General features: G+C 33.4%; 1 protein-coding gene across 30 annotated transcripts in view; it reads left to right on the top strand.

Moving 5' to 3' along the window:
* Positions 1–15,967, top strand: part of pcdh15a (protocadherin-related 15a) — a 759,862-nt gene that overhangs the window by 674,156 nt on the left and 69,739 nt on the right. For 27 of the 30 annotated variants that reach the window (XR_012388492.1, XR_012388488.1, XR_012388474.1 and 24 more), the window contains 3 exons: positions 739–827; positions 1,931–2,107; positions 15,561–15,783. Coding sequence is in view for 3 of the 30 variants with exons in the window: in XM_017358710.4 (XP_017214199.1) it covers positions 739–827; positions 1,931–2,107; positions 15,561–15,779 (485 nt within the window). In the remaining 27 variants the exon portion in view is untranslated. 30 annotated transcript variants of the gene reach the window in all.

Below are 15,967 nucleotides of genomic sequence, written 5' to 3'. Positions count from 1 at the left end.
ATTTACTGTCAACATGACAAAGATTAAATAAATCAGTTATTAGAAATGAGTTATTAAAACTATTATGATTAAAATGTGTTGAAAAAAAATCTGCTCTCAGTTAAACAAAAAATGAGAAAAAAATAAACAAGGGGATTTATAATTCTGGCTTCAACTGTACAGCTGAAACATATGTTCATAAATATGTAATTAATCATTTGTTCATTCATTTCATTTTTCCTTCGGCTTAGTCTCTATTTCAGAGGTTGCCACAGTGAAATGAACCGCCAACTATTCTGGCATATGTTTTGTGCAGCGGATGCTCTTCCAGCTGCAACCCAGTATTGGGAAACACCCACACACACATACACACTCACACACTCATACACAACAGACAATTTAGTCTATTCAAATCACTTATAGCACATGTCTTTGGACTGTGGAGGAAACCAGCGAACATGCAAACTCCACACAGAAATGCCAACTGGCCCAGCCAGTACACGAACCAGCAACCTTGGACCTTGAGCCACTGTGCCACCTGCTGTATAATTATAAAAACTTAAATAAAAAATAAGCTATTCGAAATCTTTTAAAATGAAAAAGACTGCATGATAAAACATTACAATCAATGTTCTGCAAAAGTGTTTGGTCACTTTAAGCTTTAGAAAAAAAACTGGATGTGGCTGTCATGCTGATTGGTGTAAATCATTGTTTGAGCTTGAGTGCAGTGATGTGTTTGTTGTTGTGTGTGTGTTACAGGTGTCTGTTGTGAATGCTCTGGACATGCAGGTGGTGGTGTCTAATGTTCCTCCTACAGTGGTGGAGGAGAATAAAGAACAGCTGATCAGGTGAGACTGAGTCCTCCTTTATCTCTTTCAGTGTCATTCAAGAGTTTCCTGCTCTGTCAACAGCCTTTGTTTTCACACTTTCTCTGATTTAATTCACCATTTCAGTTTGTAAACGCATCAGCGATTAAATAATAATAATAATAATAATAATAATAATAATAATAATAATATGGTTGCAATCAGAATTGACTTCTTTTTTCTTTTTCAAATATTTCACAAATGATGTTTAACAGAGCAAGGAAATTTCCTTCTGGAAATTCTTCTGGAAAAAGTCTTTAACTAAAAAAAAAATCTTGCTTTATTTCAGCTAGAATAAAAGCAGTTTTTTTTAAAACCATTTTAAGGTCAAAATTATTAGCCCCTTTAAGCTTTATGTTTTTACGATTGTCTACAGAACAAGCCATCGTTATACAATAACTTGCCAAATTACCCTAACCTGCCTAGTTAACCTAATTAACCTAGTTAAGCCTTTAAATGTCACTTTAAGTAAAGTAAAAGTAAAGTAAAGAACTTTTATTGTCATTGTGGTTGTACAACGAAATTTGTTTGGTAACTCACAGAGACCAGCAGCAACATAAAAAGAGAGAAAAACAAACAATAGACATAATACTAAAATATAAGAGGCAAGATAAAGTATACTAAATGTAATAAGTCACACATAAAGAAAACCAACAATAGACATAATACTAAAAATATAAGATGTAAGATAAAATATACTAAATGTAATAGTCACAGTATTTAAGTCACAGTATTTAAGCTGTATAGAAGTGTCTTGAAAAACATCGTCAAATATTTACTGTCATCATGGCAAAGATAAATTAAATCAGTTATTAGAAATGAGTTATTAAAGCTATTGATTAGGAATGTGTATAAAAAATCTTCTCTCAGTTAAACAGAAATAGGAAAAAAAATAAACAGGGGGTTAATAATATAATTTTATAATCTGTGTGCTTCTGGTTTGTGAGATTCAGCCTTTGGGTATTGGAATGCGTTGTATTTTTCTGTATTTTAATTTTTTAGTATATAAAGTAGAAGTATTACAGCATTTTTTTTTTGCATTTAAAGAAGATAGATCCCCCCTAATCCCCTATATGTGTTTTCAGTATTTTGGAGCGGTACGTGCAGGATCAGATCCCCGGTGCTAAAGTGATAGTGGAATCGATCGGACCGCGGCGGCACGGTGAAGGTTATGAACTTGAAGACTACTCAAAATCAGACCTGCAGGTGTACGCCATCGACCCGCTCACCAACAGAGCCATCTCCAGACAAGAGCTCTTCAAGTAAGACCAACACACACACATACACACACCTCAAGAACATAAAGAAGACCTCTGATTTTGAGTTCTGCTGCTGGAGTGACATTGACATGCAGTTTAAATCTGGCTTGCAACATTAGCTGATCCTCTTCCCTAGTGTTCAAACTATACAGTGGTCTTTGCAGGAGCCCACTTTTTTTTTTTTTTTTTTTTTTTTTATCGTGAGAGTCCCTTGCCACAAGGATGTAGGCTATCGACCTTATTCTAAAATGCGGAAGTGCGCCTGTTTTCGCGATTGTTTTAGAACTTCCAATTCAGTCGCCTATGGGAGAAATGACTAGGAATAATAAACCGCAGAAAACGGTTAAACTACTTGCTCTACAAACAAACGTTTGCATGACTACACAGACCAAGTAGAATAATACAATAAGAAAATATCAGTTTGCAACATCAAACAGCAAAAGGAGCAGTTTTTAATGTCAAAAAATGAATGGAAGTGAATGAGACCGGAAGTCTCAAGCCAAAAAGATTCAGATGGCTGCGCCCACTCGTCGGCGAAGAATAAGGTGAATAAAACACTGTCCTGTAAGGCTTGAAGCTTACGCTGCTATTCTGAACCAATAATCGGAAACAGGAAGCAGTTGAAGGATAGCGTGTTTAAATCCATTATTTATCTGACTCCATTGTAATTAATCTGACTCCATTAAAGTTGTTATCATCATTGATATAGAGAAAGAATCTCTACGTCTTAAAGCAGGCAAAGTTGTTTATTAAGTTACATGTTTAAATATACAGACATTAGAATGAAACAAACTAACATACTGTATAAAGAAATTAGCTGTAACATATGCACTGCTGAGCAACAAAGACAGTGAAACTGCCTTTGTTAGCATATGAGGCTACGCACCAGTGTGCGGGAGATGCAGAGTAAAAGCCATTCTCCCAGATCAACAGTTACCTTTCCCTATTATACCCTGAGCAAAGCATTGTCAAACATGAGTGAAAACCAACCCCCAAAACCAGCTGAACATGAGAACAAAGTTGAAGAGAGGAAGTGAGGGAGAAGTACATTAACATACTCTCCTCAGGCCATGACCCAACAATAGTAAATATATTGTAGATTGAAATACAATTAATCAATGTCTCTGTTGATTTCATCACTGCAACACTGAAGTCATAAACTGTCAAATGACACCAAACATGACAAAGATATCAGAAGGAAGAACACAAGCTGATGAATTGTGTATGGTGAAGAGCAAATGGTTACTGTAAGCAAATGGCAGAGATGTGTATCGGAGCTGTGAGGAACTCTGCCTCACCAGGAGGACCCATCCCATGCTTGGAATGTCTCAGTAGTCCTTCATTAGCATAGAAGGAAAAATATATAATATTTTCTCAGCTTACAGTCCTTAAACAGCAATGTATAAACAATAAAATCTATACAAATAAAACAAATATTTATATAATTGTAACGAATATTACAATATAGACTAAGTTAACAAAATACCATGATAGTTTTGGTTTACTTTCTCGCCAAAAAACGCTTGCATTCCCATCAATAACTTTCTTTGACTCTTTAAAATATCTTTTAAGGAATTTATTTTTAGCTTCACAAACAACAGCAGCCTAAACAACAGAACAGCATTGTCTAATTTCACCTGCAGTGCTTCTGTGACAGGAATACATTATTTAAAGTATATAAAATCAACGGATATGTTTCACTTAACAACAAAATAAATAACCTCGTCATGTAACCTATCATTTATATATTCACTCTCTAAGTTCGAGAATATGGCACTAAGTACAGCATATGCAGTTTTTTTTTACATAGAGCTATAGAATGTTATGGGATATCACTTTTCACTCCAGTAAATTATAATCACAGATTTGAAAATGAAAGAAGCACCATTGAAAGGGGTTCAGTTTTGTCAAGTTTACCCTGCTTTCAGCTTAACTGTCCAATCTTGATTACAGCAATGTCACAGTTTTTAAAAAAAACATTGTGTTGGTCTACTGAGAGAAGCAAATAAAACGAAACAACACGTCACATCATTTATTTCGGAAAAGAATAAGCAGTGTCTCAACATCCATATAAAAACATCTGGCTGTCAGTGTTTGACATGACTGGACTGCTCAGCAGCGCTCCCCACACCTGAAAAATTACAGATCATAATCAGAAGTAACTCTAGTCATTGGTAGATCTTGACTGGATTTTTCATTACTATTAGGTAAATGACTCATCCAGGTAGTAACCAAGTAAAGAAAATTAAAGTGGATTGAATAATAATAATAATGTATTATAAAGAGTTTGGGTGGAAAGGGGGGGGGGGGGTAGCGTGTTATTTATTCATAGTTTTGAATGACTGTTTGTTTAAATATTTTAAACGACTTTCTCTTCCTGTAGTTGTTTTAGTTACAGTTTAATCAATTATATTTTGATTATATTTTGTGATTTTTTTTTTTTTTGGCTTTATGTTTTGTGTTTATTTTGATGACTTTAAAACATTTTAAAAATAGAGTAAAAATACAGCTACTGAGAGTTTCAATTGCTAAAACTTAATGTAAATTGAAAACTGAAAGGCAGAAAACAAAATGTTATTCATTTATGTTCTTGTCGGCTTAGTCCCTTTATTAATCCGGGGTTGCCACAGCGGAATGAACCGCCAACTTATCCAGCAAGTTTTTATGCAGCGGATGCCCTTCCAGCCGCAACCCATGTCTAGGAAACAACCACAGACACACATTTACACACACACTCATACACTACAGACAATTTAGCCTACCTAATTCACCTGTACCACATGTCTTTGGACTGTGGGGGAAACCAGAGCACCCAAAGGAAACCCACTCAGAGGAAACCCACATGAACGCAGGGAGAACATGCAAACTCCACATAGAAACGCCAACTGAGCCGAGGTTCGACCCAGCGACCTTCTTGCTGTGAGGCTACAGCACTTCTTACTGCACCACTGCATCGCCTGTATATATATATATATATATACTAGATGCGTGGATCAGCTAAATGACACCCGAATCTACAGCTTCATACTAATCATCCACCCGCCTGCACACATACTTTTATCTGATATAAATATACATATATATATATATATATATATATATATATATATATATATATATATATATATATATATATATATATATATATATATATATATATATATATATCGATCTTGTTTCTCCCAGAACGATAGCAGATTTTCCTCTGATGACTCCTTTAACTGAAACTTTGAACAGTAGGCTACTCTTGCACTTCATCCATTATTTTGGGCAAAGCTGCAAAGCCCACTCTCTGCTTTTTTCACTGGTCCACTGCCATGTCCCGCAACTGACCCGCAATTAATCATAATGTATATTTTTATTACCCGATCCGCGGATTATCTGCAGCGCCCACGGATAAAACCAATATCCGCATTACTAATATATACTATATATATATACTTACTTATATACTTATATATAAAAATATAAGTCATATTTAACAGGGCAGTTACATTTTTCACAGTGTTTCCTATAAAGTTTTTTTTTCTTCTGGAGAAAGTCTTTGTTTTTATTTTAACCCAGTTATTCATTTAATTGTGCTTTATTCTGACTTTTAGTGCCTTTCAAGATAGATAAGGGAAAAAATTGTGGCAAATCTACAAAATGTAAAGCTTTTAAAAGCAGCTGTTGCCAGGCCTGCCATCCTCAAAAAAAGAGCCCTGATGGCCAGAAATGCAGAATTACACTCCGTGCTGTTCCCTAAGAGTCAGCAGAGAAACATGTCTGGCATCAGGATTCAGCTCAAATGTGTGTTCACTAAGCCAATACACACACACACACACACACACACACACACACACTAGAGATAACAGACCACCTGCCTTATTCTGCTGTCCACACACACATCTTCCTCTTATACACCTTTATTTTCTCTGGCTGTGAGACGTTGTGTTTGTTGTGGCTCAGAGTTTACCAGAAACATTTCTTCAGAGAAATACAGACAGGAGTGAAACAGCTGCTGGTGAACTGTGCTGAGAGATGAATTCAAGAGAATGACTGAAATAAGAACTGCAACATTTCTAATCAGAGTTTTAATTGAGTTTTTTCCTTTTCTTTCTCTAAAAACTCAGCAGATGTAGGATTGCATGTGAGGGTCTCAGAGGAGAAGCTGAGAAAGTGCAGATTCAAGATGACATCTTTGTTTAATTGCTTTTGTTTTGGAGAATCAGATATTCAGGGAATAGTTGTTGCTGTTGCTGTTGTTGTTGTTGTTGTTTTGTTATTGTTTTCTCTACCAAACTTAAAAAGATATTTTTAGATTTGCAGATTTGGACTTTCAAAACAGTCAGTTTGTCTGTTGAGCACAATGTCCAGGGGCCACATGGCAACATGGCAACACCCCCACTCTTCAAAGGTGAAGAGTGGGGGTGGTGTCGTGGACGAAATTGAAGGGGGGAGTGAAAAAGTAAAACTGTGTGGGCCCCTAGGATCATCCTAAATTTCCTTGCCTAACTTTCCCTCCCTAGTGGTGCCCCTGACAATATCCCCAGTATGTCAAATGAATTTTGAGAACTACTGTATATTTTCAGTTTGTTTTGGTTTAGGTTGCAATGGTTATGTTAGAACTAAAAGTCTTTCATTTCCACTAGTGGAAATTTGTCTTTGGCCTCAAAAAATGTTAATAAGCATCAAACACAAAGCACAACGCAAAGCTTCCTATACCATAGATTACTAAGCCACAACCCTGGCTATAAAACCACAAACAGATTCAGTGTCACAGAACAACATAAAAACTACTTCATGGTCATTAGTTCAATATAATAATTGCAGACAGTATAAAAGATTTCTTTAAAAATGTTGTTGTTCGTTCATTTGTTTGTTCGTCCATTCGTTCATTTGTCTGTTCGTTTATTTTATTTTTATGGAAGTATGCATGTATATATGTATGTATGTATGTAAAGACTAAAAGTGTCTTAATTTTAATTTAATTTAATTTTAGATTATTTTATTATAATTAAATTTTTGATTATTTAATTTTTAATTTTTAATTTAATTTTATTTAATTTTATTAAATTTTATTTAATTTTATTTAATTTTATTTAATTTTATTTATTTTATTTTATTTTATTTTATTTTATTTTATTTTATTTTATTTTATTTTATTTTATTTTATTTTATTTGAATGCTATCACCAAAATAGTTAATCAGTATATTTAAAATGGATTACTGTTGACTGATGTTGATATTGCAGTACATAGTGTAATTTAATTTAATTTAATTTTTATTTAATTTAATAATTTTATTTTTATGCAGGTATGCATGTATATACAGTTGAATCAGAATCAATAGCCCCCCTTATTTATTAGCCCTCTTGTTTATTTTTTCCCTAAATTCTGTTTAATGGAGAGAACATTTCTTCAACACATTTCTAAACAAAATAGTTTTAATAACTCATTACTAATAACTGATTTATGACAGTAAATCAGACACTGATTTTTGCCTTGATGACAGTAAATATTTTTTGATTAGATATTTTTCAAGACACTTCTATACAGCTTAAAGTGACATTTAAAGGCTTAACTAGGTTAATTAGGTTAATTAGGCAGGTTAGGGTAATTAGGCAAGTTATTGTATAACGATGGTTTGTTCTGGAGATTATTGGAAAAAATATATAGCTTAAGAGGGAAAATAATTTTGTCCTTAAGTGGTTTTTAAAAAAATAAAAACTGCTTTTATTCTTGTCGAAATAAAACAAATAAGACTTTCTCCAGAAGTAAAAATATTATCAGACATACTGTGAAAATTTCCTTGCTCTGTTAAACAAAATTCGGGGAAATATTTTAAAAATAAAAAAAAAATAAACAGGGGCTAATAATTCTGACTTTAACTGTGTGTCTGTACTTCTTAAAGTTATAAAACTAAGTTAATTATTTCAGTTTCGTAGTTTTTATTATAGGCTCTTTCATTTTCTTAACAATGTATTTCATTTTAATTTTGTATAGCTTTTTGATCATATATTTATTTCTACTAAATTTTCATTATTATAGTTATTTTTTGTATTATTTATTATAGATTTTGTTCTCCTTAAACTGCTTCCCCCTATAGCTTTCCTTTATGTGTTGTTCATTACAGTTTTAATCATTTTAAGCATGTTCGCAAAATCTCACTGTATTTATCTGTATTTCTCTTCAGCATTTGAGCAATTTTACTTTTATTTTCAGTTTTAATACATAGTTGAAATGTAGTGCAGGAGTAACATGGACCCCTTTTGTGGAACATTTTTGTAGTTTAAACTGAAATCCATCACCAAATTAATTAATCAGTATATTTAAAATGCATTACTGTTGATCTGTTTATATTGCAGTACCTAATGCATAATTTAATTTAATTTAATTTAATTTAATTTAATTTAATTTAATTTAATTTAATTTAATTTAATTATTATTAATATTATTATTGATATTATTATTATTATTATTGTTGTTGTTGTCGTTGTTGTTGTTGTTGTTGTTGTTGTTGTTGTTATTATTATTATTATTATTATTTATTTTTTTTATTTATGATATCACCGAAATAGTTAATCAGTATATTTAAAATACATTACTGACTGAGGTTGATTTTGCAGTGCATAGCGTAATTTAATTTAATTTAATTTTATTTTATTTTGTTTTGTTTTGTTTTATTTTATTTTATTTTATTTTATTTTATTTTATTTTATTTTATTTTATTTATTTTATTTTATTTTATTTTATTTTATTTTATTTTATTTTATTTTATTTTATATAAGAAAAGCAGCATCCATTGAGAAAAATGTATAAATTTCTTTTTTTTTAGAATACCCCTTCACTAATTTAAGCTGTATTTCAAGTATTCCAATCAACACAGAGTTGTAATGTAGTGCATGAGTCACATGGGCCACTTTATGGATCATTTTGTACTTTCTATTTTTATTTAATATGCAGAACAGAAGGACTTTTTTTCCCCTTTTATGTTTCATGGAAGAGAACACTCAAACAAGTCTGGAACAACATGAAGGAGATTAAATGATGAATCAATTACCGTCCCTTTAAACACTCTCATCTCGTTTGTAATGTCTCTTTACACCGACAAGAACGTGTGTTTGTGTGTGTGTGTTGTTTTGTGTGTCTCTACAGACTGCTGTGATTTCTTCGCCCTTCTCCTTTCATGTTTTCTACTGGAGACAAGGTTGTTTTCTTGTGTCTCAGGTCATAAAAATCAAAACGCGCTTCTCAAAGCTTTATAGTCTGAGCTGCAACTCGGCGCTCACAAAAGTTCCCCTCAGAAGCTGCTTTTCCCTTTGTCCAGAATCCGTCCGGTCGCTCAGCGAGTGGATGAATCCAATCACACTGCTGGTTTGAAGCCCATTGACTCTGAAATATGATATAAACAGACAGTCATTGTTGTCTCTGACCGCATGTCTGTAACAGCGTGAGTTAAAGCACACTGTTTCTTTACACGATTCACACAGATGAAGGACTGCTGAGGCAAATCAGGGATTGAATCAGTATGTAAGGATCGCAAATTATAATTAAAAATGAAACTAATAATACATGTTTCTATGCTTCAGTCAATCTTTAGAAGCAATCTTTACCATTTAGTGTAACATGCAGTAAAAAATGCAACCAGCATTCTTCAAAATATCTTATTTTATGTTCAGCAAAAGAAACTCATAAAGGTTTAAAACCATATGAGGGAGAGTAAATTTTGAGGTAATTTGCATGTCGAGGTAAACTTTACCTATAGGGGAGTAAACTGAAGTGAGTGAGTGAGTTTTCCAATACTTGATTCTGACTGGTTTTCAGTGTATGGTATAAAGTGCATCTCAACGGTTGTTATCTGGGAATAACATACCTTGGAATTGTGTGACTGAACGATCAAAATCAAGTATTCCAGAGGGTCTCATGATAATCCCATAATAACAACTTCTGAAACTAATAACAAAGGCTTCTGTGGGTACTTTGAATCATCAGTCAGTGAATACATTCACATCCATATTTATATACTTGTCTTTTTTATATACTACTGTTTTTGACATTTTGGCACCATCTTGTGAATAATATGTAGGTTAGTGTATGCTCCATTCAGCTGTTTTTGTCAGCATTGCCTTTAATTAAAGAATTAATAAACTATTATGGCTCAGAACAATGTTTTGCACCTAATGTTTACATTTTGTGGCAAGTAGCCATGTAATAGGAGGAATAAAGTACATCCAGTCAGTTGTTTTCAAATCTTTCATAGTCTTATACAACAGCTCTCCACTTCGGATAAGCCTGTTAGTCTGTATTCTTGTGAAAACAATTTCCAGAATGTGCATTATCTTTTACTTATTTCATAATTATCATCATATTTTTTCATCATTTATTTAATGTTAACTAATTTTTTTTTTATTTTTTAATGTGTTTCCTGATTTTTTATGTTTATTAAAATTGTACGTATTATTATTTTTGCCTAAATATAGTAATTTGCATGTGCAAAGTTTTGGAATGGAATCTTAAGTAATTTTTTTGTTCTATTTTTTTTTCCAGTTCTCGTTTAGTTATATATATGTATATATATATATATATATATATATATATATATATATATATATATATATATATATATATATATATATATATATATATATATATATATATATATATATATACATATATATATATATATATATATATATATATATATATATATATATATACGTTATATATATATATATATATATATATATATATATATATATATAACGTGTATATATATATATATATATATATATATATATATATATATATATATATATATATATATATATATATAGCATACTATATTAATAAAAATATAAATAATTTTCATTTAATTCTCACTTCATTTAAAGGCCTGGCTCTTCCAACATTATTAATTAATATCTATTGATTTGCACACTTTATAGCTTACAAATTATGGGCCCTATAATACACCCGGCACAAAAAGGTGCAAGACGTGTTTGGTGTGATGTGTTACTATTTTTAGACCAACACAACCCTAATTTTTACACTTTTCACAACGTTGTTTAAATAGTAAACAATTTGCACCGATTTGTGGACTCTTGCGTGTTCATTCATTCATACATTTTCTTGTCGGCTTAGTCCCTTTATTAATTCGGGGTCGCCACAGCGGAATGAACCGCTACGGAGAACATGCAAACTCCACATGCCAAATGAGCCGAGGATCGAACCAGCGACCTTCTTGCTGTGAGCTGACAGCACTACCTACTGCACCACTGCATCGCCCTGACTCTTGGGCTAAAGGTCCAGCGCAGAGCACGTTATTTGTGCACCCCTAAACATGTACACATTGCTTAATACACACAGGATGTACAGCAACACACACATATCTTTACATATGAAAAAGAGTTAAAGGGTTAAAATATTACAAAACCATTATTTACTACATAAAAAACACTGCCTCCATGCCTTCTTCATCTTGTGGGGGTTTTTTTTCAGTTTATTCGTGACAACTTGCACTTGTATAATGTTATTATTAGTATCAGTATTATTTATTAAATGCATATTTATATTTGTTTTAATAAAAACAAGCGTAGATTTGTCCACCTGTTGGGTTTAGACCATACGAATTTGATGTGTGTTTAGATATAACTCAGTTTTTTTAACCACACTTTGTTACTATTACTAATTTATTAGTTTCCTGGAAATTAGAACTTAATTTAGAAATAGTTTTAAAACAAATAGTTGCGCTTAGCAAACTAAATTAAATATGTAGGCCAATTTGTGTCTTCAGTGGAGTGCGTACAATTCTGTTTCCTTATTCACAAAAGTAAAGAGTAAAAGTAAAGAGAAAAAAAGTAGAAAGGGCCAAATGGAGGAGGCTCATTCTTTATTTTCGCTGCAGATGGTCTGTTGAACTGTTTTCTCACTAGTGAAGGGTTAAGTTTGTCCCCTTATTAAGTCCGCCATGTAAATACCAAATGTGCCATGGTGTGACTCAAATGACTCTTAAAGAGAATGGGAGAATCTGATTGGTTAAATGCACGTTATGCTCAAAACACACCTATAACTCATTAAGAGAATAAGCACAACCCTGTTAGACCATGCGCCATAGCGCAAACCATATTTTCCATCCTTAAAATAGCAAAAGTTATTTCAGACATGCCCTTAATGCTTTTGGGCCATGCGCTTTAGACTATGCACGTAGACCGTTAAAATAAAGCCATATGACTACATTTATTTACATTTTCAAATAGCATTATGGGACATCCATCTATTCTCCGAAAAAAAAACACAATAAAACGTCAATAAAACTCATTTTAGGGACACATTGGCTTTTTCCGGACCTTAATTTTGTTTCACCAGTTCGTAACAACAAGACGAGTAAATTGAATTCAAATGAAGTCCTTTAAACAATCCACTATTCTGATGAACAGCAGTCACATGTGAATTCAGAGTAGTTCCTTAATGCATCTTGAAAAGTCCTGATCTCTTCATCCTTATCTCTTGTATAGGTTGTGTCTTTGTGTCTTTTCATAGGTTTTGAAAACACACAGATTAATAACTCACACACACTCTTTCATCAATCAGTCTTCATACCTGGACCATGGATTGTGTGTTTGAACAGTTCTGTTTACCCTCTTCTTCCACTTAAATGCTCTGTCATCAGACGGCTAATAGCTCCAGCACGGACACTTATAAAGTACTTAACCTGCAGATCTTTGTAAACATTATTGATCATAAAAAGTGATTTTTTTTCTCCACATGATGACAAGAGTGGCTGTGGTTATCAGCTGAAATAATAACTCCAGCTGAAGACATTTAGCCATGCAGGGTGAATGAGGATTTGCTCATCATGTTGCCTGGTAACCTGTAGGACGAGCGGGAAAAAGGCTAAATCCAGCTGAACGCTTGCTGTCCTCATTAGCAGATTGTTGGCTCCCGATGCTCTGCTGGAGATGTTGTGGATTGACACTGAATGTTTTCAGCATCTCGCTGTCAGTCAGTCAGCTCTCTTCAGGTCAGGATAGTAGAAACAGACGGGGTTTGTGTGAGGAAATACTTAGTGTTGTGTTGTCCTGAAGATGTTTGTTTTGTGATTTAAGATGCGCTTGCTATGCAGGTACATGCTGTGTTTGTGTATGAAACAGATCCAAAGCATGGGACTTATAAAATATGGGTTTTATGTTATTTATAAGGAACACCACAAGCATTTGACATTGACATTTATTTTTACATAGATTTGTCAATTTGTATTTTTTGGTTTTGTGCTGTCAGAGGCATTTCAGAAATATGAATAACATATTTGAAAATTGATAACAAGGATAACAAAACAAATTCCTAATAAAGCTCTTTTTGATTCTGGTTTAAGATTTATTGAATACCATATTTGTTTTGTTTTGTTTCTCTGACAAAACTCGTCTATCCTAGTTGTAAGAGCAACAATCTAGTTGATTATTTGGAAAAGTGGCAGCAGGTAGATTTTTCCGAAGGATCTTCTGTTGAATTGCTTGCCAATCATCACAAATACTGCAAAAGACCTATTGGAACCCACATGGCCCCAAGATTGTCACAGAAATCGGTCAATTTTGGTGAAGGAAAAATCATGGTTTGGGGTTACATTCAGTATGGAGGCATCTGAAAGATCTGCAGAGTGGATAGCAACATCATCAGCCTAAGGTATCAAGACATCTCTGCTGCCCATTACATTACAAACCACATGAGATGGCAAATTCTTTAGCATGATAGCACTCCTTCTCAAACTTCAACCACCACATCAAAGTTCCTTAAAGCAAAGAAGGTCAAGGTGCTCCAGGATTGGCCAGCCCAGTCCCTAGGCATGAACATTATTGAGCATGTCTGTGGTAAGATGAGGGAGGAGGCATTAAAGATGAATCCAAAAAATCTTGATGATCTCTGAGAGTCCTGCAAGAACGCTTTCTTTCCCATTTTAGATGACGTGCATAAATGCAGTCCTCCAAGCTCATGGGAGTCACACACAATATTAATTCTTTTTCCACTGCACCATGACTTTATATTCTATACTGGACATTATTTCTGTTAAGTGACAAGACTTTTGTCTAAGTAAAGTCAGACCTTACTGTCCTAATTAAATAATTTAAAATCAAGGCATGATCATATTTTATTTTGGTAAAATAAGCGTTATCAAGAGGCCTTTGCCTTTCTTATAGGCCACTTCTGATACTATTTATATTTTATATAAAAAAATTATATATATATATATATATATATATATATATATATATATATATATATATATATATATATATATATATATATATATATATATGACCCACCCTCCTCCTTCCTTAATCCCAACCAATTTCACCGATTGACCTGCCAACCCACTTACTTCCCTAAACCCAACCAACAATTTACATAAGCCGTCTAGAAAAAGAAAAATCCTTGTCTGATTTTTACCACGTTTTTGGATTTTACCATATTCTCACCCTGTTCTGAACTTGTTTACTTTATTTTTTGGATTCTGTTTTTGCCTTACCTGATTTCTGGAACCGCTCTTCCCCGGACTTGAACAAGGTCATCGTCATGCTCAGCTCCTTTCTGCGTCTTAAGTCCGCCGATGTACACGACGAGCTAACTGGACAAACTGGTTGCAGCTGGAAAGCCCTCCTCTTAGAAATGTGTTTAAAAAAAAGTCTTCTCTCAGTTAGACTGAAATTGGGTAAAATTTAACAGGAGGGGCTAATAATTCTGACTTCAACTGTATATGTGTGTGTGTGTATGTGTATATATATATATATATATATATATATATATATATATATATATATATATATGTTGTAGCGAGGCAGAGGGAAAACACAAACACAGTTAGATGGTGTTACAAACAATGCCCCGGAGGGTGCTTTATTTACAAGTGTAAAAGGGGTGAATGAGTGCTCTTCTTAAGGGTGCGTGCTCAAGTGCTCCGGGGAGATGGTGAAGACTGGTGAGAGTTCTGGTGTTGGATCGGTCACGAGCTGGATTCGGCTGTGGGAGAGACAGAGAGAGTCATGGGGAAATAAAGCTCAGTTTCCTCCTGTGTGGGGCTGGCTTTTATCTCTCCCTGGCTGATGAGGTCCAGCTGTAAGCGATCCGGTGCTGATGAGTTTCCAGCTGGGGTGAATTTGTAACCAGGGCGACGTGGTATCAGCAGACTCGCTACAATGTATATATATCACAGTTGCATATTGTATTTTATTTTATTTGACAATACTGAACTAAAAAAAAGTTGCATTACAAGTCACAATGTCATTCTTTTTATTTGTCTGATTCTTAACATTATACACCACCTGAAAAGTGCACGTACTTTACACTTATTCTATTATTAAATACATTTTCACTACTATAATAGTTGCATTATTATCACCACTGAAAAAGACTACATTCTGCTTTTTTTCTTTTTATGCATATCAAATATATTTTATTTATATATAACTTTGTGTGTTTGTCAGATTCCTGGATGGCAAGATTCTGGACATCAATAAGGAATTTCAGCCGTATCTGGGCGAGGGTGGGCGTATTCTGGAGATCCGCTCTCCTGATATAGTGGCCACGGTGAAGAAAGCAGCGCAGGCCGTGGGCTACACTGAAGGAGCTCTGCTGGCCCTCGCTATCATCATCATTCTCTGTTGCATCCCTGCAATCCTTATCGTCATGGTTACTTACAAACAGTGAGTACAACTTCAAAAGTGTAATAATAATAGTAATAATAGCTGTTAAATAATGAGTGTTAGCTGTTATTGTAAATTCACATTTATTTTCCATATGATCATTTAATTTTGTTACAAATTACACTGTTGTTATTATTATTATTATTATCATCATTATTATTATTATTGTTAATAATAATAATAATATT

The sequence above is a fragment of the Danio rerio genome, chromosome 13 (genome assembly GCF_049306965.1).
Source record: "Danio rerio strain Tuebingen ecotype United States chromosome 13, GRCz12tu, whole genome shotgun sequence".
NCBI classification, from domain to species: domain Eukaryota; kingdom Metazoa; phylum Chordata; class Actinopteri; order Cypriniformes; family Danionidae; genus Danio; species Danio rerio.
The sequence above is the reverse complement of the archived record's forward strand: the minus strand, read 5'-3'. Positions and strand labels throughout refer to the sequence as shown.